The 23,485-nt window shown below is 36.1% G+C and overlaps 1 protein-coding gene across 3 annotated transcripts in view; it reads right to left on the bottom strand.

Annotated features, from left to right (window-relative positions):
• Positions 1-23,485, bottom strand: part of GPC5 (glypican 5) — a 1,278,940-nt gene that overhangs the window by 328,939 nt on the left and 926,516 nt on the right. Inside the window, exon 8 of one of the 3 annotated variants that reach the window (XM_070520037.1) lies at positions 23,217-23,359. The exons of the other annotated variants lie outside the window; for them this stretch is intronic. Coding sequence (XP_070376138.1) covers positions 23,334-23,359 — 26 coding nt within the window. The 3' untranslated portion in view covers positions 23,217-23,333. Of the gene's footprint in view, positions 1-23,216; positions 23,360-23,485 lie in introns of those variants that run through there. 3 annotated transcript variants of the gene reach the window in all.

Genomic DNA, 23,485 nt, shown 5'->3' with positions numbered 1-23,485 from the left:
TGAGATGCTTTCACTCACAAGATTTACCTTACAATAGCCCAAGAAGTTGCTGCTGTTTCCTCATTTCCCTTTACAGTTATTTGTCTACAAAACAGCAGCACAGTCAAGTCATTTAAAGTCAAAGAATTAAATCTATATTAACCCTTTTATGTGTTGAAAAGCATTAATCCATTGACCGTATTCCCTGAGCCTCTGAACATGTTGAATGATTTGAACAACGAGCAAGAGATGCTTGGAACTTTCAGGGCCTTTTAGAAGAAGGGTCCCAGTACTTAGAAACTTTAAACGAACTAACTTACATTTCCTATCTAATGTAATCTTCCCAACAACCTAATTAGCCTGAAATCTACGCCAGGCCAGAGACAGCATCGGTTTTTCTCAAATTTTATTTTTAAGCAGCCAGCAAAGTGCCTGGAAAGAGAACAGGTATTCAATAAATATTCTTGCAAAGGGAGGAGGCAGGGATTGAAATGAAAGTTGAAGTTGCTATTATTATACTCATCTTAAAGATAAAAAAGGTGACATAAAGAGAGAATAAATAATTTCCCAAGATCACACAGTGAGGAAGTGATGGGCCTAGAATTCAAATCCTGATCTGTCAGAATCCAAAATCCACGCTTTCTACACTAAAATATTGTCTCATTTCTACATGGATTATGTTCCTTTCCATTTGCAAAACATTGCCTGTGACTTTGTTCACTCTAGCCATCAGCTAAGAGGGTTGCAATTACCTGGAATGTAAGAAGAGAAAAATTATTAAACATATGTGCTGTCAAAATATTTCTGCACCTAGGGCCATCCAGGTAGCACAGTGGTTAAGTGCACAAGTTCCGCTTTGGCGGCCTGGGGTTCGCTGTTTCGGATCCCGGGTGCAGACATGGCACTGCTTGGCAAGCAATGCTGTGGTAGGCATCCCACATATAAAGTAGAGGAAGATGGGCACGGATGTTAGCTCAGGGCCAGTCTTCCTCAGCAAAAAAAGAGGAGGATTGGTAGCAGATGTTATTTCAGGGACAGTCTTCCTCAAAAAAAAAAAAAATTTTTGCATGTTTCCTTCTCTATGCTAACAGAACCACCTATTGTGGGGAGGTTGGAACAGGTGAGCACTTAGTTCACCTTCCAGCTTCACATTTTGAGTCTCATGGGGGATCAAGTGCACAAATGCCTGAGTTTCTTCACTGTCATCTAACACATAGACATTCACACAAATCTTCACTAAAGGCATTTTTTAGATAATCAAATACTCATAAAATTGTTTTAACATCCCAGCAAAAGAACTCATTAACACCTGCAACTCCTTGAAATTTCCCCAAATGACTGTGGTTTTTTTAAATAAATAACTCTCTGCCAGTCAATTAACTAGGTTTTCCTGCTCTGACTGAATATAGTGTTCATCCCTTATTATCAGTGCAATCAAAGGTCCTCCAGGTTCCAGCCCTGGATGGTGTATCTATAACTAGGGAGAGAGGAAACCAAATGGCCTCAGTGTTCTCCACTGAAGCATCCCTTTCTATTCTAGTGCTCAGAAAGCAATGACTACTTCCACTGCATGCTGCTCCTCACAGGCGCATGTCCCACCTTAAATTTCACCTCCAGATTGGACCAAAAATGCCTTCACTGGTTCTCTTAAGCAGAGCTCAGAGAGTCTGGTATATTCAAATGTATATTAAAAAATACCATCAAAGAATATAAAATAAAAATAAATAACGGAATATAAACAAACCAACAAATGATTTAGTCTACTAAGCAGATGTATCTGATTCTCCCTTTCTAATTTATTTCTGGACCTCGTTTCCATATCCCTTTCTACACTCTGGCTCAGAGCAATGTTCATCCTTTAGCCCCAGCAGGGCTTGGCTGCCATTGGGGGCAGAGTGTCAGCCCTGGTCCAGGGGAGGGGCTCCTTGTGCTCCCCATCACAGGGCAGTTAGTCTCCATTCCTTAACTCTTCCAAGACAAAATCAGGAAAGATGTCTCTTGTTTGCCAACCTATCTCCTTCCATTTTAATCTCTCATCAAAGGAACTTGTCTCTTCTCCCACATGATTGGTAGATCTATAATAGTTGATAAAAATAGATGTTTCCTGTCAAACTCAAAACATCGAGAGGGCCAAAGTAAGTCCCTCAAAGCCCTTTCAATACATAAGAACCCTGATATTTACACATACATGTTAATAGGATGTCCTTGTGTCACTATGAAGGCTGAAGCTGCATAATCAGATTGACTTTCAGACTTATAATAAACAAAATGTATTTTCTTTTATTAATGTGGTGTAAGAATGACTCGAATGAGAAAGCTACTGCTCAGCAGTGGTAAGGGAGGAAGATGCTGAATAGAGAGGTCAGTGTGAGGCCAAACACATTATCCTCCCATATCGTGCTTCTCTGATTATTGTTCACCTCTCTTTTCTTCTTATAATTTTCTCTCTCCTCTCCCCAGATGGTTTAGGACTATAGTCAATCATGTTCAGGTAAAAAAAGGAAATTGATAGAAAATACAGTTGAAAGTCAATATAACGTTCAGCTATTTCATAAACTGTAAGTTTGAATTTTGTGAAATCTGCTGTGAAATACAAATTGATTTACCATACCAAGAAAAGACAATAAGTATACCGACTAATATTTTACCTGTGGTACAGTAGGCCTCTTGTTATAAGGCCATTTCATATATATTCATCTCTATTCTCTATAATTAAAAGTCATCCTTAAATATGACTTATGGTTGAGTAAAAACTGAGCAGGCTGAATGATTTAGTTCAAGTTGAGGGAAAATGACTGTTTAAAAACTATTATGAACACAAAAGCTCTTTCAGTTCTATAATATCAGCTTTTGTTTTATTTAGTACCTCAACTCATTTCTGATAGTTCTCAAATATTCACTAGATGAAAGTAGGAATTCAGTGTTAATATTCTTAAGACTGTCATCACAGAGAAAAAACAGAATTTCAGTATTTAAGTATAGGTTGTAAGTGTGTTGAAGCATTTGCCTCACTGTTCCTGTGTGACATGAATTATTCCAAGAAGAGAACGATAAAATTTGAATTTGGGATTCATTACTGTTATTATTCTTCCCTTATCTCTCATGTGAACCCCCACCCTTTGCTATTCATTATAAACTCAGGGCTTTCCAAGAGATATTGGAAATATGGTCTTAAACATGGAAGTTATGAGTGATATAATTTAACAAATATTTACTTTATGTCTACCATTTATTACAGCACTGCACAAAAAGCGTAGTTGTACAGACATGATTTAAGCTCCAAAATGTCTCAAAATTTTATACCCCAATTCAGAAGTTGTATAATGTGGAACAGGTGGAAAGACCCCATAAAAGAAATTAGGAGATATAGATTCTAGTTTCAGTCATAATTCTCACCATCCGAGAGACCTTGGATAAATGGCCTAACCTTTCTGCTCTTTGTTTTCTCATCAGTAAAATAAATGTTTGAACTATTCAGTCCAAACCCCCTTCAATTCTCATATCTATGATTAGGTAACACTGTAATAACAGCATTGAAAATGGTATAGAAGTTGAGAAAGGAAGGAAATCATATGAACCTATTTGAATGTTTAAATAGGGAAGAATTCATTTAACAAAAGTAGCAACAGCTGTTCATTCATTTAAGCTAAAAATGTATGTTGCCAAGTCCTATGCCCCTTGCCCTGTGTCCGGCAACAGAAAATCAAAAATGAAGATGACATCCAGGAACAGTTAAATAGACAATTTCAAGGCAGAGTGTTAATGCTTGTAATAGAGACAGGATGCTATGAGCACATTTCTAAACCACACAGTGAGGTCACGACAGTGGCTCTCTGGAGAAAGTGACATCTGAAGCGAACCCTGAAGGAACAGCAAGGTGAAAGCTGAAGGTGGCCTTTGCAGGTGGAGAGGGCATGGATGCAGGATGCCACTTGGTGCTTTGCGGGCAACTTTGAGGAGTTCTGAATGCTGGAGCATGATTGCAAAGACGTAAAAAAGCAAACGTTCTCAGCCAATTCTGTTGCGTCTTTCCATCAAACAACAAACAGGCAGTGTGTGTGTGTGTGTGTGTGTGTGTGTGTGTCTGTGTGTGCATGTTTCATTAATCCTATGTATGCAAAAACACGATGTAAGAATTTTAGCTAAATACTCTTCTTGTAAAAGCATGGACAACTTTACTTACGTAAATAAACATAATTTCCAAATAATTGTGTACTACCAGTTCCAATTTATTTACATCCTGGTCTCCTCTCAGAATCTAGGAAAACCCCAGCTCATGTCTGTTTGCTTTGATTCAGAGCAGACATTTTTGTTTGCCCAATACAGATTAGCAGAAAGTGAAAAAGGCAAGTGGCTGTTTCTCCCCAGACCTAACCATCTCTCTAGATCCACAGTGCAAACAACAAAGAACGTTCTCCTAGAGTGAGACAGACCTTTTCTATATCCTTACTTCAGTTTTCATATATCTTTATTTAAACATGTCTCTTGTGAAGAGTAATTCGCTGTTTGTATGTTTGTTTCAGTTGAAGGATTCAATAACTTTGTATTCTCGAGTTTGCACACCTGGAATCTTGTTTAGATGAATCCTTGCATCTGTAATTGAATCTATCAATTTATTAGCTGCCTCTCCCCCAGGTATTGCACTATTTTGGCCTTTCAGAGTTGGATTTTATAACATTTATATTTTCTCAGAAACACTTAGACCCTTTTTAAGGGTAGAGGAAAAAAGTAGGAGAGTTAAGCTAGAAACATTAATTTTAATTCATGACAGAGGAATAAATGCTGAGCTTCGTGGCCCAGGAGCTTATTTCTTTTTATTTTTATTGAACTCTACTTTGAGCTGGACACCTCATATCCTAACATATGTGTGCATCTTACCAACGTACAGCAAGGCTGTTTAAAGCTCGTGTCTCAGACAGCCACTCAACCTGCATATACTTTCTTCGTTGAACAAGTAATAGTTTTGGGAAGGGGGATTTAATGTCCAGAATTTTCTCTGGTTTTCTCAAAACTAATTCTACTTATAGGCAAAACTGAGTAGCAATGAAACCCAGCAGCTAAAAATAGGACAATGGAGTCCAATTCCTGCCTCTTTTACATGCTTCCATGGTGTTGGGATGTTGAGCAAGTTATTGTACCTCTCTGGGATTCGGTTTCCTCACTTGTGAGACAAGGACCAATAATAGAACCTATATCACATATTCATTTTGTGTATATCTGTATGAGAATTAAATAAAAGAATGCATAAAATGTGTGTAGAACAGTGACGGATATATCATAAATGCTCAACATACGCATCTTTGGGATATCCTTTTTTCTACAACCCGGTTCCTAGAAATAGGCATAGGCAACTAAAAGGAAAAATCTAATCAGACTCATCTACAAGCATAAACTTATATTGTTGTAGGCCAATGTATTTAGATTTCCAAACTGATTATTTAGCTGTCCTTCTGTGCTTACTTTCATTCTTAAGATGGATTTGAGTTGCTGTCCATTATCCCTTCCCTCTCTTTAATCGTCTTCAGATAACACCAATAATGTCTGAAAGGCTCAGAAGATAAAGGTGAGATGGTTCAAGGTCTTTATTAGCTCTCTGAGCAGTCTTATGATGTTCAAACAACTTCTAAGAGCTCCTTCAAAAGCCATTTAAGAAAGGCTTGCTCACATACCACATCACAAAGCGTTGTTGACAGAGGGAAACTGGAAGTGCTGTCCTACCTTTGGGAAATGAAGGTCTCTTTCCTCCAGCTTTTATTAGAAAGGACAGCTGGAACAGTTTGAAGCCTGTTTAGCATGGTGGGCATCAAACCTTTAATTAACACCTCATATTCAGTACCCTCTTGTACCCTCTCAGTTGAATCAAGGTGTAATCGGCCTCATTTTCAGAAGGAACAAGACTCTGCTCACTGAAAATTTGGTATTTACTCAGTGGTGTTTATGCCAGCTTTATTTTGTTTAGACTTTAACCTAGTATTTCACAGCAGGAACCACAGAATTTCTAGGTATAACCATGCCAGTATCGACCACTGTTTAAACCTTTATGGAGAGATTGACCAAGAGCAACAAAAATCTTTATTGCTTTTTTTTTATTACTCCATCATTGGCTTTTGATTAAAAGAGAAACCAGCTATGGTCAAAAGCCCTGGCTATTATTGCTTCTATAAAATGTACATTTTACTACCACTGACAGATTTAAATTTACCATGAATAGTGCACAGAGAGATAAAATCAAAATTTCAAGTGATGCATTGTCAATCAGTGTTTTAATCCTATATTCTTTAATTTAAACCATAGTGGTCTGAGAATATTTGGAGACAAACCGAATGCATAATTTTCTCTGAGAGTAAACAGGGAGATGAGTCCTTACCCTGATGGGGTGATTTTATATACAAAAACTAGGAGAGACATAGTTCTATTATCAAGCTAACACTTGTTTTTGGTATCATTAAAACCACTGTTTTCCAAAGCATATTCGAAGTTAATTTGTCCCGATACGCAAGCCTACTTCACCATTGAAGTTATCCTAGTGGCCAGACAGGAAGACCATACTATTGAAGATGAAATGGTTTTTTAGGATCGGCATTGGGCTAAAGTTTTGTGATAAAATCTCCCTGCTATAAGTGTGGAACTTGGGGATTTTACTCAGCTGTTGTTCAAATGCTGAAATGAAATAAAGATGACTTTTTGAGAAAATAACAACAACAACAGGGTTTTGCCTGAAGGAACGTCAGTGGTTCCATCCACGTGGAAATAATGTGGCCATCCACTTCAGGAAAAAAAACAACCCAAAACTAAAAGCCAAAAAAAAAAACATGGTTGGGTTTTCAAGTTTCGAAACAAAGTGTTGACTCTCTAGGAGCTCACCTAATTTAAGTATATAGAATACCTCTCCCTGAGTCTAGGTCAAGCCAGAGCATTATATCAAATTGTTTGGCATCAAACTAAAAACTCATGTTGAAATGAATTCCATTTAGCTTATTTTAAAAAATATGCTCTTCATCTCTTTCTCTAAATAGTCAACATCCTACCCATATGTGAGATTATCTCATCAGAAGCAATATTCCAGTAGAACTGTTTAAATGTTAAAACAAGTAGTTGCATAAGAAATTCTTCCATATTTGCTATAAAAATTGTATTTATTCCACAACGTATGCACTTGCATAACGCGTGTTCCATGCCTCAAATAAAGGCTCACATGAGAAATTTATTTTAAAATTAATTGCATAGTAAATTGTGTTTTCCCTTTGAAAATCTGACAGTCTTTCTACTTTTTGGAGAAAAATAATTTAGCAAATTCTGGCTTTCTTCCTTACATTAGTTGTTGAGAAACACAAGAATGAATATACCATCTGTCACAGTCACTTTACTAGTCATTATTAGCATATTTGTTTCTTTCCATTATATTTATTTTTATCATAATATTTAAGTATATATTATGTTTATATATATAAAGATTATGTTTAGATATATAAATATCTCATATAAATCTGTAGATATATCCACATAATTATAATCTTCCTCAAATAATTTTGGGTAAGAGGCCACCAGCAAATATATATTAGGTGTAATTCTAATTCTCATGATATATCATACAATTAAATGATTTGATTTGCAAAAATTTGTGCTTCTATTATTAATGATATATTCATTATGCAGTATGTAACTTCAAATTTCTGCATGATTCTAAATAGAATAAATTTTATACCATGCAGTCAGGGTGTAGAGTTGTAGAGGTTGCATACCATGTAACTCAAAAGATGCCTCTAATTTCATAGTTTAAGTAAATAGCACCACTTGGAGTTGTTACATGAATGAACAATGTGACTGAATGTTGGCCCTATTATATGTAAGCACACAGCTCTCTGAAGAAACTCAAAGAAGTTGTAATGTATTAAGGTGTTCTTGACTACAAATGCATCACTAAACTATATTAATCATAGTGAAATTGATGGAAAATAAATGTAGTCAATTTCCATTTATCAAATCCTCTCTGACTTACTTTCTTTAGGATTGATAGATAAAGATAAAGTAGCACCAAAGAAGGCAGATTCTTACTAAAAATTTATAGATTTTGTGATTTATTTATCCATAAATTTATTCCTGATTCTATAAATGTGTTTCTGCAAAATCTATCTATAATCGTTTGGTTTAAAGATTTGGAAATTTTCATGGCAGAGATAAAAGACAGACACATTAATAAAAATTTAACTAGGCATCATTTGATATGATTCGTTCACATGGATGGAATAGGCCTTAAGCAATGTATAAAACTCAGGATTTGGAGTAAGGTATGGGGCTGCTCGAAAATATGAGGGTTAATGGAAATATCCTGATCTCTCTAGTCAGATCCAAGTGACAAATTATACAACTTTGATCAAGTTATTCAACCTTCTTGAGTCTCATTTTGTCCTTAGAACACTAATGACACCAATCCTTCCCTCATCCTGCCTTTGTTAATTCGAATGACACCTGCGCAATAGTCAGCAATGCCTAGCATATGCTACCTATTCCCACTCTTCCGTTCAATTTAAAATATTTAAAAAAAAATAGACAAGGAATAAAATGACAACTGAGAGTGCAATGGGCAGACATCTCTTCTTCCTGAGAAAATCCTAAATCCAATAAATTGAATTGAAAATAAAATCTTATTTTAAAACTACATTTTAAAGTAAAGCAAACTTTGGAAGAAAAATGTGACTTTTCATAGATAAAAATGCTTTATGTCTTATAATTAGTAAAGATTATTTATGGAAACTTATCTGGAAAGATATTAAATATAAACTAGGGGAAATGTAAATAAAGCTTGCTAAATATTACTTTGTGTATCTGTGTTATAAAGATGAACAGCACAGTATCCTGTAATTGAGGAGCTCTCTTAAAATTAAAATAATTTTTTCTCCAAACCGAGATCATTTAACATGCAAATATAATTTAAACATCACAGTTGCTTTATCCTAAAGCAATAAAATTCCACTCAGCATGCAGTTAAAGCAGATGCTAATGAATGATGAGGGGGCGGAGTAATAGACTTTCAGAGATGGGAGGCACGTGGCAAATCCTTCCTTTTGCTATGAGGAAAATGAGACAGAAAGAGGTTAAGGGCCTTGCCCAAGAGTAGAGTTAGGTCTTGAGAGATCAGGCAGCTCATCTACTTTCTGAGTGTAAGGAGCAACCTAGACAGCTGATATCCACCAGGAGCGCTACAGGGAACTGCATCAGACCCAGTTCAAAGAAAAAAATCTCACATCTTCTGCTGAAAATCCGATGTTCTGTTTATAATCATATTTGTCTTATAAACCTCAAGAGAAGGTGATAGAAATCTTGAGGTAATTTTGATGTTTTCCTCGTACAAATCTGGCTTATCTGAGATTCCCAGTAAAGCTCTAAGCCTACACCTCTATTCTCTGAACCAACGCAGGTCGTGGATGGCCCTGGCACAGGTCCCCCTCTCTCTGGTTCTGCAAATCAGAAAAACAAATGTACCGTAGAGTACGCCCTTCATCTTTACCGTGCTGAGAGATGCCTCATATTTCTTTATTAAAAAAAAGAAACTACAATAATAAAAAACATTCTTTTGGAGATCTCTTCCAATCTCGTGGTTTTAAATACCATCTTCACTGGGACAAATCTCAGATTTATTTCCCAATCCAGATGTCCCCCTAGAATTCCAGACTCATAGATCCAATTGTCTATTATACATGTCTACGTGAGTGATCACTAGGCACCTCAAATTTAACATTTCCAAATCCAAATTACTGTTCTTTTCCCCAAAAACTGCATCTGTAGTCTGTCCCATCTGAGTTAATTTCAACTCCATCCTTCCAATTACTCAGGACAAAGACCTGGAAACCACCTAGACTCTTCTTTTATGCTCCACATCTCATCCATCACCAAATTCTCTACTTTCTTTGTGGATCTGATTCTAATCACTTTTCACCACCTCTACTGATATCACCCTGGCCCACTTCATCATCTCTTACCTGGGATGTTACAAAGCCTTGTAATTGGTGCCCCTGCTTTCACCTTGAACTGTGTGCCTGTTCTAAATGTGGAAGCAAAACAAAATGATCCTGTGAAACTGTAAATCACATCACATCAGTCTTTCTGCTCAACATCCTCCAATGGCTTCCTATGTCACTCTGATTAAAGAGTCAGTGTTCACTCTCACTTGCAAAACTCCCCATAACTTGTCATGCTGGTATTTCTCTAACTGCGTTCCCTGAGAGTTGCCTGATCCTTCTCTCAGGTGCAGCCACACGGGCATCCCTCTTGCCCCTCAGACATCCTGGGCCTCCAGGTCTTTCTACTTTCTGTTGCCTTTACCTCTCTCATCTTTCTCAGGGGTCTTTTCTCAAATATCACCTACTCAGAGAGACCTTCTGTCTTAGTCTGCTGAGGCTTTTATAAGAAAATACCATAGACTGCATGCCTTAAACAACAAGCATTTATTTCCCACAGTTCTGGAGGTTTAGAATTCCAAGATCAAGCTCTGATGAGGACTTTCTTCCTGGTGTGCAGATGGCCATCTTTTCATTATTTCCTCACATGATGGAGAACAGAGAAAAATCTAGCAAACTCTCTTGTTTCTCTTCTTATAAGGGCACTAATCCTATCATGAGGGCCCCACCCTCATGACCTAATTACCTCCCAAAGACTCCCATCTCCAAGTACCGCAGTGGGGATTAAGGTTTCAACAGGAGAATTTTGGGAAGACAGAAACATTCAGTCTACAGCACCCTCTCTGACTAGTCTATTTAAAATTAAAGTTTCCCTTTTTGCACATTCTCTATTCCCTTTTCCTGCTTTATTTTTCTTCATAGCGCTTATCACCCCTCATCACTATATATTTTAATTATTTTATTATTGTCTGTCTCTCTCAACAACACAATAAGCTCTGAGGGCAGGAACTTTAGTCCATTTCATTATGTTTCCCCCTTGCCTAAAGCAGAGCCTGACTTACAGGAGAAGCTCAATACATTATTTGTTGAATCAATTGATAAATTTTCCTGCTCCAAACCAATCCTCTCATTACTTTCCAATTTTCTTTTCTGTGCTTTGTCTTTGCATCTTTCCTGTACATTTGAGTCTATAGAGAATACATTTCACTTAGTTTCACCAAATGTAAAGCTTACAGGATTTATTTTTCATGCTCCCGGGTATTTTTGATTGATTTTTTAAAAAAAGAAGAAAATGCTGACATATACAGCCACGTGCACGGAGAAACTCTTACTAGTCTGATGTTAAGACCAATTGTTTCTTCCTTTGCAATGTTTCTAAGTTTCACTCACATTTCACAGTCTCCCAGCTAGTCTCCCTAACTCCAACAATTTTCCTGTAATACATCTTGTACCTCCTACTGGGAAAACACAACTTTTACTTATGTCACCCTAGGATCTAGAATTCTCTATTGCATTTTTAGATGCTTCCATCTAGGATCAAGGGGCTCTGAGGTTTATGTTCTTAGCTCTAACAAATTTTTTTATTTTACTTTCACACATACTTTAATATTCTCCTCCTACTTCAAGGAAGACTTCCAGCCTTCTTCCCGCCCCTCTCCATTTCCTCAAACACTAGGCAGTGTTCAAGACTTAGTTCAACCGGACAGTGTCCTTATAGCAGTTTCCAACTATTCCAAGTGATATTGATTTCTTCTTTATTGAAATAACTATTTTTAGTGTGAGGCATAATTGAGGATTCAATTGTTCTCTAGGACTACTTTATAAGCACCCTGAGTGTTAAATAAGGATGCGAATTTCTTTACTATCCTCTGGGACATGTCGTCTTAAAAGCTAGTGATTGTTTTTTATTCATCCCTCACATAGCAAACTGCCTAACATATATCGGCCACTTAATTTTTCCTTGCAGAAAGAATGAAAGAGGAGGGGAGGAAGGAACAAAGGGGAAAAAAAGGGAGGGAGGAAAGGAAGAAGAAAGGGGCTAGTAGTAACCTTACTTTTTGAGTTCTATGTTTTTTTTGATCTGAGAATAAAAATATGCCTTGGGTATCCCACACTTTGTTCACTTTTAAAAAGGCATTGACTTTAGTGAAGAGACATAAAGTTAACAAATGCATATTAACTTTTAAGAACACTGCAATAAAAATACGATACAAGTCATGTCCTTTAAATGTCCAAAGTACATTTAAAAATATGTACAAAGTACAAAAAAGTAATTGGTATTGTATAAATACAATTGAACAGTAAGAATGTTATGTATACTTGTATTATTATTATGGCATGTCAGACAAAGATTATGTGATAAACCAAATTAAGATTGCTTATATTCAAACTGTTTATTCATAATGAATGATAACATTATACCACTTGTCTTAACAATACTTCAAATTACTTCCCAGGGATGTTTTTATTGAAATTCTACCAGTTGCTGTGCTATTTGGTGGAGATGTAAAGAGAAGTTTAAAGCATGGCCTTCAACTTCAAGGAAATCACAATCTAATGGGACAGATAAATTTCCTTCCTAATTCTGCATTATGCTTTTTCGTTTTTTAAAAAAGCTAAGTTAGAGTTCACAAGATGTTTTAAACTAGAGAGACAGAAGGAAGAAAAAAGGGGGAATTTTTTAGTTTTTAAATAATAATAAAAGAAGCTTGCAACACAGGTTATATATCAAAAGCAGTTGGAGATAAGATGTATGGATTTCATAAGACTAACAGAGCATAAAGGTAGAAAATTATTAAATCAAGCAAAGGAAAATTTGAGAAATAATATATGCATTCAAAAGAACATTTTAGAATGGTAAAATATTTGGTGCATCCAGCCTGCCTATTCCCTCCAACAGATTTCTCATTTGGCCACGGTGAGCAATCGTCCAGCTGTCAGGGGAAAATTTGTCATATTTGAACCAACTTCCTCTGTGCCAAGAACAAGGTCAGAAGTAAAGAAAAGGAATATCCTGTCACTTATTGGATTTGACAGTAAATTATACTTTGATGAACAGATGGACTTCAAGTGATTTAAATTCATAATCAAAGTGTAATCATGAGGAACAGAGATTTGGAATCTTCTGTCAGCCCCTCAGTGAAGGACGTGTCTTGAACACTAGTTGCTGAATCCTCCCATGCTTACTGAGAGCTTGTTCACCATCATATGAAGTGTATCTATGCACTACCAAGATCATGGGGAGAGTTATGCAAGTGGGTGATTCATTTTTGTAATCTTTCCTATATAAACTTGAAATTATGTTTTCAGTAGGATGTGGAGAATTTAAAAAGAAAAGCTGTAGCATTTTTTGTAGAATTCAGTTATCTTTTGTTTGGACAAAGTTTATAATATACATTAGTAAATATGCATATACATATCTGAACATGCTAAACTATAAGCCTTTAAGTGATAATATTAGGGTGGATGGATTAACAAAAACAGCAGCATTCCAATCCTAGAGTAGGCACCCACGAAGCACGTGGGTCTCTCAAAGGAATATATATACATAAAGGGGGTCTCCCTTTATACACTTATAAAGTGCTTAGAAAACGCTCAGTATATGTTCTTATCATTGTGTTTATTAATCTTATGGTGGTGATGACACTAATGATGACGTCGAAGAATCCGGATATGAATATGCTGAGAGGCAAGGAAAGACTGTCTAAATATGACTCTGCAGCCCATTTATCAAGAGCCCCAGGACTCTCATTCAATATTTTTTTCTCCCTGTCTTTTTCTTTTTCCTTCCATCCCTCCCTTTTTTCCCTTCTTTCCTCCTTTTCTCCCTTCCCGTCTTTCTTTTAATAAAGATTAAGTAAATCCCTAGTATACGTTAAGTAATACGCTGTGTGTTAGAGATAAATACATACAACAAATGTTCCCTAGCTTTCAAGAATATATAGACCAGTATATTGAATTAGGCACATAGAAAATCAAGCATAATAACAATTTGCGAATGACACAACAGACGTAGAAGTTTTTCTATTTAGAAACTTTCTCTATATGACCATATGCTCCAAAGTAAATTGGATGGGCTCAATGTAATGTTTCTGAAGACGGACTAATTATTTTAATTTGTGGAAATGCTTTGAAGGACTGAAAAGTTACACCTCTCTTAGTCATGTTAAATTTAGAAACCACATGTCGGTACAACACACTTATAGGCACAATACAGGGCAGAAAGAAAATAATACTCAATTCTGTGTGGGATGGCATAAAGATAGGCAAGATTTCATCAAAATAAGATGATATTCTAACTTAATCTTAAAAGGAATTTTGGGTGAAAGGAGAGATGAATGGCAGGAGCATGTAATTAAAGACATTAGAGTAAGCACAGTTACAAACATAGTAAAAAGCATGTGAATAAAACTAAGTGATTTGGCAAGGATGGAGTCCAGAGTTCAAAGGTGATACGTGAGCTAAATTTGGGTTAGAGTTGGAAAGATACACAAGGCCAAGTTATGACAACCCTTGAATATCATGATGAAGAGTTGGACTTCAACCTATAGTCTTGAAGGAGTTCTTCAAAGGTTTTGAAGCATGAGGGTAGCAAGACCATCTCCATACTTTGCAAAGAGCACTTTAATAATGTAGAGCAGTGGTTCTCAATAGGGTACGATTTTGCCCTTCCGAGGACATACAGAAACACCTGGAGATATTTTTGATGATGACAACTTGTGTAGGGGAGGTGCTGGTATCTAATGGGTAGAGACCACAGATGCTGCTCAACATTTTTAAATGCACTGGACAGCCCCCCACAGCAAAGAATTATCTAGTCCAATATGCAGTAGTGCTGAGGTTGAAAACCGTGACATAGAGGATAGACTCTGGGGATGGGATGGGAGCACAGAAATACAGAGAGCAGTTTCAAGAGTACAGGACAATAGTCTCATGATCAGAAAATTAAATAAGGGGTGATGGAGGTGCTGGAAGTGCTGGTGGGCATGCAGTGTGCGCAGTCCACAGGGCCCCATGCTCAGAAGTGCTTGCATTTGGTTTAATGTTCTGCTGTCACGGTATAGAAATTCTTGGTGTTTGTGAAGAAGGAGTCCACATTTTCATTTTGCCCTAGGCTTCAGAAATTATGTAACCAGGTGTTGGATTTTAAAGTTGTTAAGGAGGATGAATGACGGATGTAGGGGTGCTGAAGAAAAGAGGAAACTTAGTTAATGGCAGGTCCCTGAGTAGTATTGTTATGAGCTAGGAGAAACAGGAAGTTCATTTTTGGGGGAAAAGATAACAAGTATAGTTTGAGATAGATAGATAGATAGATACACATATATATATTTATTTAGAGCCACTTGTTATATATTCAAGTAAAATTATGTAGTATACAACATCCTGAAGGCACAGAGAATTTTAGAAACAAGGGCCCCTCCAGGCAACATCCATTAGTGTTAAGAAACTGAGTTCTACAGTGGAGAGAAAATGATCTACAGTGAAGTGGCAGTCAATATTTGGGAAAAAATCAACTTTTGGCTAACATGAACACTTTAATGTCATGATATACAGTTAGTAGTTACGTACTTATTTCGAAAGGCACAATGATTATTCCATTCTTATTTAAAGAGATTAAAATATGGTGAGGTTATTTTTTCAAGTCAAATGTATTCGTATTTGAATGCCTGTGTTTTCTCTATTTGAGAAAAGATTTTTTGAAGGTAAATATTTAAGCATTGGAAGTCTGAGTTTCAATGAACGGACCCAAAGGAAATATACTCTTCTTTCTAGAAGAAATACACTTTTGGTAAACTATAATATGTAGTGAGTATAACCATTTAGCTGAAGTAATAATATTATGTTTATTTATTTTTTTAATTGAAGTTAGTTGACATCAATATTGTTAATGTCAGGTGTACAACATAGTGATTCAACACTTATTTACATTACAAAATGATCACCCTGATAAGACTAATAGCCATCTGTCACCATACAAAGTTATTACAATATTGCTGCCTATGTTCCCTCTACTGTGTATTACATCCCTATGCTTAGTTATTGTGTGACTGAAAGTTTGAACCTCTTAATCCTCTTCACCTATTTCACTCTTTGCTCTACCCCTCAGCCCTCCGGCAACCACAAATTTCTTCTCTGTATCTATGAGTCTGTTTCTGTTTTGTTGTTGGTGTTTTTGTCTTGATAGGTCATGAGACATTGCAACCACAGATGCTAAAATTTATAGCTTAGATATTAATAGCTGCTAGCCCTGAAATGGAGTTTAAAACATATTTTTACAAAAATATTTACAATTCAGAAATAAAAATACTTTAAAACTAAAATAGTTTTTTTTCCTATTTCAGAAGCTGGGGAGGAATCACAGTCTTCCTTTGGTGTTTTCCATAACTCTGATAGGCCCTGTGGTATCTTTTCTATGTCTTGCTCTATTAAAATCCATTTGTAGTATATAATATTTATTCTAAAATCAATATGCTTCCGTGTTCCATGGGTACTGCTTACGCAAGAGTCATTTGCAAAACATATTTCTAGAGACTACAGACTTATTGCACTTGAAACTTATCTATTTTGCTGGTATTGAATTTTTCCTAATAAATCTTAAATTTTTTCAGAGATCATATATGAAATATGTATAGTGCATTTCTTTAGGGAAAATTGATTTTTTTTTACCTTTGAATATTTCTATTCTGTTCCCTCAGAGCAGAATACTGAAATAAGCTGGCATACCCTAAGTGCATTCGTGAATGGTCAGAGCTTATGCTGGTCGTAACAGCCACTTTCAGCGGAACTACTGAAGTCACCAAGGTCCTTACGTCTTCAGTATCCACTACTAGCAGCATTTTCTGTCTGAATGCTGACCCCTGGTATTCACATTGAAGCCTGTTTCCCGTGTGGGAAAGGTGACTACGCCTCCATTCCTTACTCTGAGTTCATACTTCTTTCTCAACATGTTAGATCTATAGCATATGCAAATTAAGTGAGTGATACTGAGACGAAGAAGATATAGCTCCTCTCCCCGATGATAGTAGCATTTAGTGGAGCTATCATTACAAGAGCCTGTTTTAGTGCTAAATTAAGCTCGTTTGTCCAGCTATTTCTTGTAATGTCTTTTTAAGTAGAATGGAATATTTCTTCTATTTTACGGATGTATACACTTAAGCTAAAGAAATCACTGAAAAGAGTGAAAAGCAGTAAAACATTTAGCACCAAAATCCTATATATATATTTTTTATTTATTTTTTCTGAACTGCTAAGTCTTCATCATCGGCTAGGATGAAGGCTCCATCTTTGGCTCCATAATAAAACTCCAAGTACAGGCAAATTTATACCACAGCAAGACAGATATCACTAGCCTGAAAGATCTTTGAGGGCAGGCACCATGTCCACCTCGCCCACCATTTACCATTAGTTCCATTCCTGGCACATTGTGGACGCACACCCCAAACACTTTCTGGGTATTTACTATGATAATTAATTCCAGGTTGTGGTCTTTGTTGTGGAATCTGCTAGGACACTTCGCCAGTTCAGATCCTGGGCACAGACCTACACACTGCTTAGCAAGCCATGCTGTGGTGGCATCCCACACAGAAGAATTAGAAGGACCTGCAATTAGGATATACAACTATATATTGGAGCTTTGGGGAGAAAAGAAAAAAAAAAGAGGAATATAGGCACCAGATGTTTAAAAAAAAAATTGAGTAACACAGCCAGGAAGTGGCATTCTCATTCCAGAGGCTGAGCTCCTCCCACCATGTTTTACTGTCCAGTGGAAGTTTCTTTATTTCTGGGCCTTGAATCTAGGATCATAGTCATGAATCCATAGTGAGGTTTCCTCAAGGTCAATGCTTTCTAGAAAATACTACACTGAAGCAAACACAAAGATAGGCAAGTCACGCTGTTTATGAGTAAAAACAAACAGAAACACCAGTAAAGTGAATGCAACGTCCAATTCATACTTACGATAGAATGCTTGAAGTCTGTAAAAGTAAAGATGTCTTCCAGGATAAATAACTTGTTATAGGCATAGAGATAACATTACCAAAAGTATCTTTGTTTTGTTTTCAACCTGGGGAATATGGCTTGAACTAAGGATAGATATGTCAAACCGTGGAGATGTGCTTAACCTTGGCTTGAGCTGGGTATCCTGGGATGTAGTTAGTGTTCCTTCTAACCTCGACCCTGAAAAAGATGTTGTTGAATACTGTGGAGCCAGATGGATCAAATCAGAGAGGTTGCATGCTGTTTATATGACAATGGAGATTTCTCTCATTAATGAAGACTATGTGACCTCAATAAGAATATGCCCTGCCCTTGCTGCCACAGAAACAGGTAATTTTAAATGAAAGAAATGTAGTGTTATATTTTCTAACATTTATATATAAAAATGACAGCCTGGACTAACAAAGCAAAAACGTAGCGTTACAATTGCATCTTGCCATCCTTTACAACACCATGTTCAATTTCCCTCAAAGACATGCATGCATTATTTTTAAAAAGGGATTAGAGGAAAAGACAGTCTGATTTCATTTGCACTGCATTTTTGCAATTTCTGTCAGAATATTTTAGGAATTTCAAAACACATTGATGTCTTTAGTCAAGAACTTCTGTTTTCACAAGAAATTATAAAAACTTAAACTTAGCTTGTGTAATTTCAATTTCTCTCTGTTCAACTTATTTGCTCAATTTCTAGGCAGTACGGAGCTCTTGTCATTCTGTGTACCCGTGTGATTTGGACGAGCTAGCTCTTCCACTACTTGCTTTTTTTTTTTTTTGTTCAACCCATTTTTAATGTTTATCCACACCCCATAACCTAGCAGTCCCCTACATGCTGATTTGGATCAAAACCTCCATAAATATCAAGATTATGTAAGTAGGAAGCAAAATTTGTGTGTGATCTTCTATGAGAAAGTATAATATTCATGACCTGCTAAATCAGAATTTGCTTTTAAAATTTTTTTGATTGAAGTATAACTGACATACAATATTATATGAGTTTCAAGTGTACAACAGTGATTTGATATTGTTATACATTGCAAAATGGTGACCATGCTATTAAATGCTATATGCAACTTAAACTGTAAAATTATAGCAAGAATATTTGTATCCTATTTGCAAGACCTTTCACATTTTAGAAGGTGTGCTTTCCTTCACACATTATTCTAGAAAGTAAGGGATGAATGATGAAAAAATAATCATATTCTTATTAATCAAGGATGGAATGCCATCAGAGGATGGTGTTGGTATTGTAATCCCAGCTCCAGGTGGCTCAGATAGCAGTGTGGCATAGAGTTTGAGGAAGAACGTGAGCTCTGGAGCTAGTTTCGCCTCCTTGAAATCCAGTTTCCTTTATGTGTGTCCCTTGTCATGTAATGGGTAGAGCTGGGGATTTAACTTCTGCGCCACAGTTTCTTTACCTATAAAATGGCAATAATAATTTTACCATCGTCCCAGGTTTACCCTAAATATTAAATGTGAGTTAATGCAAGGAACAAAGCTGGGTACATATCTTGACATCAAATGATAGCTATCATTTCAATTCCTTTCCGAATTTCAAATATATTTCCAGTAAGTCTTACTTATGAAGGTATTTTTATTCCACTCCTAAGAACTTTAGCTGGTTTTGTTGTTATTGCTGATGTATGCATTTTAGTTAAAAAGGGACTTTACCAACAAGATTTCTTTGATAACTAGGGCTTGGTAAAAAGAATCATAGTTATTCTACATAGCTATAGGTGAAAGTTCACTACCTCTTTTATGTATACATTTTGCCTTTGTTTCTATAACTCAGAAGTGTTAACCTTTCTTCACACCTCATTACTTCAAGTTGCTTCCACTACAATTTTTTAAAAGATAAATTCTATGGTAACTGTAATATTTACCTACTAATTAGGTAATAATATTTACCTACTATTTTTGGATCTGTTATTGTTTTCATTAGGATCGTATCATATTCATTTGTCTATGGTTACAAAGTTGCATATGTTTTGCAGAGTGGGCCCCCAAATTTTTATTTATTGCATTAGCAATGTTCCTTTATGGGCGTAATGTTATGGAGTAGGGTGTATTGTTGTTTGTTTTGAAAGCATTTATTACCACATATCAGAAATACTTGTACTAAACATTTGACTTATAAAACCAACTACTTAGGCTGAACTTGAATTTCCAAAAGCTGAATCTATTTGAGGTTCATGCATGCGTAGATAGATAGATAAATAGATAGATAGACAGATAGATAGACATATTCTTCCTTTCCTCTTACCTGAACTTTTGCTAATTTTGCAGCAATAACAAAGTGTTGGTAATTCCATGGTGAACATAAAATAGTTAAAACACAAGTCAGTCTCTACGGACACTTGTTAAAAATAAGACTTAAGGTAGTAACTTTTATTATTGACTATAATTACATATTTTTAAATGACTAGTGTTGATTAAGGCAAATATAGAACATACAGTTTAGGTTATGTATCCCTTATGATGATAGAAATCTCAACTGCCATATAAATAATACTAATCCATCTGATTCCCATCCTGCATGGCACTACAATTATTTTAGTCATTATTTCTCTGTTGAAGTGTTGAGTTAGTATACTATCTTTTATACATCTTATCTTAATGCAAATTTTAGGGGGATGACATGGAGGAAAGAGACTAAGTTTCCAGAGAGAGTCAGAAACGTACATAGATGTCCTGGGGAGACCTAGACCAGATTGTTCATCTCATTTCACCAAGGAAACATGTCACTTAACCGCCTCGTAATGCACTGCTGAACCCAGGGAACTCCATCTGGCCCTGGCACTTTGGCACTCAAGAGCAGAGTGGCAGAAAGTCTTTCTGAATCCTGCCTGCCACAGAAGGAACAGGTGCAGTTTATTGTTAAAGGTAGGGCCAGGAAAAGAACGGATACCATCTTGAGTCAGCGAGATTAATGCTAATATGAGGCATATTAGCACATGGACACATTTCTATTAAAATCATAATCCATTAATTATAGTTGTCATTTGTAAACTTGGAGTAAAAAAGAATAGATACCTAAGAGTCAATATTTTCCATAATAAAGATAATAGATGAACTTAACGGAAGACTTCCTCTGTGCCAGGAACCAGCTAAAAGTTTGACCTTCCTTGTCTCATCTTATTTTCTAACAATAACTTATTATTCCATATTAAGGGTGAAAAAACAAACAGAAAGAGAAGAGAAGCAGGCTTCTGATTGCTGTAGATAGGTCCTAAAGATACAGAGCCTCTTCCGGAACCTCAGTCAGGGAGTAACCTCTTAAACATAAGGCTTTATGATACCACACAGCTGGAATACACTGTGTGACCTACACATTGGCTTTGCTTTTATACTTGGCTGGCCAGTTTTACATGTTCTTCCCTCTATCACCTCATGGAGTAAACATCAACCAGCTTGCTGCTTCCATACAGAAGTTTGTCTTTACTTCATGAGGATGCCTAAGTAAAATTATAAACAGAAATATTCATCTCTGCTTGTGTCGCTGAGGTGGGGCTAGCGAATACAGAAGCCCCTCCCAGTTTCTCTTATTCAAGGTTCCCAGTCTTTCAAGATTCATTGAAAGTGTAGGGTAGGGGAAAAAATGTTTTACTTCTGAAATTCCCTGAATAATTCACAAGTTCTGTTCAGCTATACTTTCCTTTTACTTAAGGTTAGACCTACAGATTTTTCTGCTCTTGATCTTAATTTATTAGACTAATTAATGTATAACAACAATAAACTATACTCAAAATTTTCTTTTGTCGAAGGGTTGAAGGCCTTTGGGGCCCAGATTTTTAATTTATTAGACTATGATTAATGTATAATAACACTGAAGTATGCATATGTTTTTGTAGTCTTGTTTTAACAGTGTGGTCATAAAAATTATACTAAATAATTATTTTGATTTTATTCAATGGACCTTATGAAGTCTATCTTCAAAGTGTAATGCTCAAGTCAGAATTCCATTGCCTTGGTGATTACTATTCTTGATTTTCAGTATTCCAGAAATACTATAAACTGATGACATTGTACCCCACTCTATTGTTCTTTTAGAACTCTTTTATAATTATTCCATTTCAGTTCTCTCTTTAATCTCTTCACTGCATCACATAATGCTTATGGTCTAAGCATAAAAACTAAAACTGTAGATTTCAAGCTTCATTCTAATAAAAACACTAGGAATAATGCCATATACTCCTATTTAACATACATTAATACTTATATTCATATTTCAACAAAGTACAGATAATAAGGGCTTTTTATAGTTTGTATTTTGTTGTGAGACTCACTAGGAGTTGAGAGTGGGTTTAATGACCTACAAGGCTCAATGACACGAGAGGACTGTATCTGGAAACAAGGAAGAGAAAGTGCAGTGGCCAAAGGCTAAAGGAACAAGGAACCCAGGAGTGCCCATTAGCCCAGTAGCTCCATAATAAGCGGTTTGGACTGCATATACTTTTTAAATGATAACCACTATTGTTACTTTTGTTTCACCTTTTGTTTTGAGATATGCCTGGCTTTTTCATTTTAACTCAGAAGGCTTGAACATCACATTTTTGGATTGATAAGAGCCTTGGGAAGGTTTGTTAGTAGAAAAACTGAACTTCCATAAAATTGACTGTAAAAAGAGTCCAGAGCCAACACTTTACCTGAAAATTAGTAGAACTGCCTGAGAATATATGGATGAAGGCACTTACACAACACATGACCTGACTTTGCAACTCTTGATTTTTACAGGTTATGGCCCTCCCAGTAGGCACATTTTTAGAATCTAATAGCATTAGCTTTATTGGGGGTATATTTGTATTGGTACCATCACTCAAGAATGTGTCTCTCCTTCATACCGTTAAGTAGCAATCTGCCAGAATTCTATGGCCAGGATGAATGAAGTTTTATGGATTCATTCCATAGGCTAATTATCAAGTCTAAAAAGGATTTCTAAAGGCATTTTGAATAACAATTCTTATACCAAAGTGACATAATAAAATCAACAAAATCTAATGGTAAAGTAATTTTTTTTTTAATTTTTATTTTTGTTTTTATAGCAGTAACATTGGATTACAACATTATATAACTTTCAGATGTACATCATGATATATTTTGAATTCTGTTAGATTACATCATGTTCCCCACCCAAAAACTAATTATAGTCCATCCCCTCACATGTGAGCCTAATCCCCCCTTTTGCCCTCCCCCCTCCCCCTTCCCCTCTGGTAACCACCAATCCAATCTCTGTTGCTATGTGTTTGTTTGTCATTGTTTTTATCTTCTACTTATGAGTGAGATCATATGGTATTTGACTTTCTCCCTCTGACTTATTTCACTTCGCATAATACCTTCAAGGTCCATCCATGTTGTCACAAATGGCTGGATTTCATACTTTGTTATGGCTGAGTAGTATTCCATTGTGTATAGACACCACATCTTCTTTATCCATTCATCCCTTGATGGGCACCTAGGTTGCTTTCAAGTCTTTGCCATTGTGAATAATGCTGCAATGAACATAGGGGTGCATGTATCATTATGCATTTGTGTTTTCAAGGTCTTTGGATAAATACCCAGCTGTGGAATACCTGGATCATATGGTAGATGTTTTCTATTTTTATTTTTTTTTAGGA

This window comes from Equus asinus, chromosome 11 (assembly GCF_041296235.1).
Source record: "Equus asinus isolate D_3611 breed Donkey chromosome 11, EquAss-T2T_v2, whole genome shotgun sequence".
Classification (NCBI taxonomy): Eukaryota; Metazoa; Chordata; class Mammalia; order Perissodactyla; family Equidae; genus Equus; species Equus asinus.
Note: the sequence above shows the minus strand (reverse complement) of the source record. Positions and strands in the feature narration are given on the sequence as shown.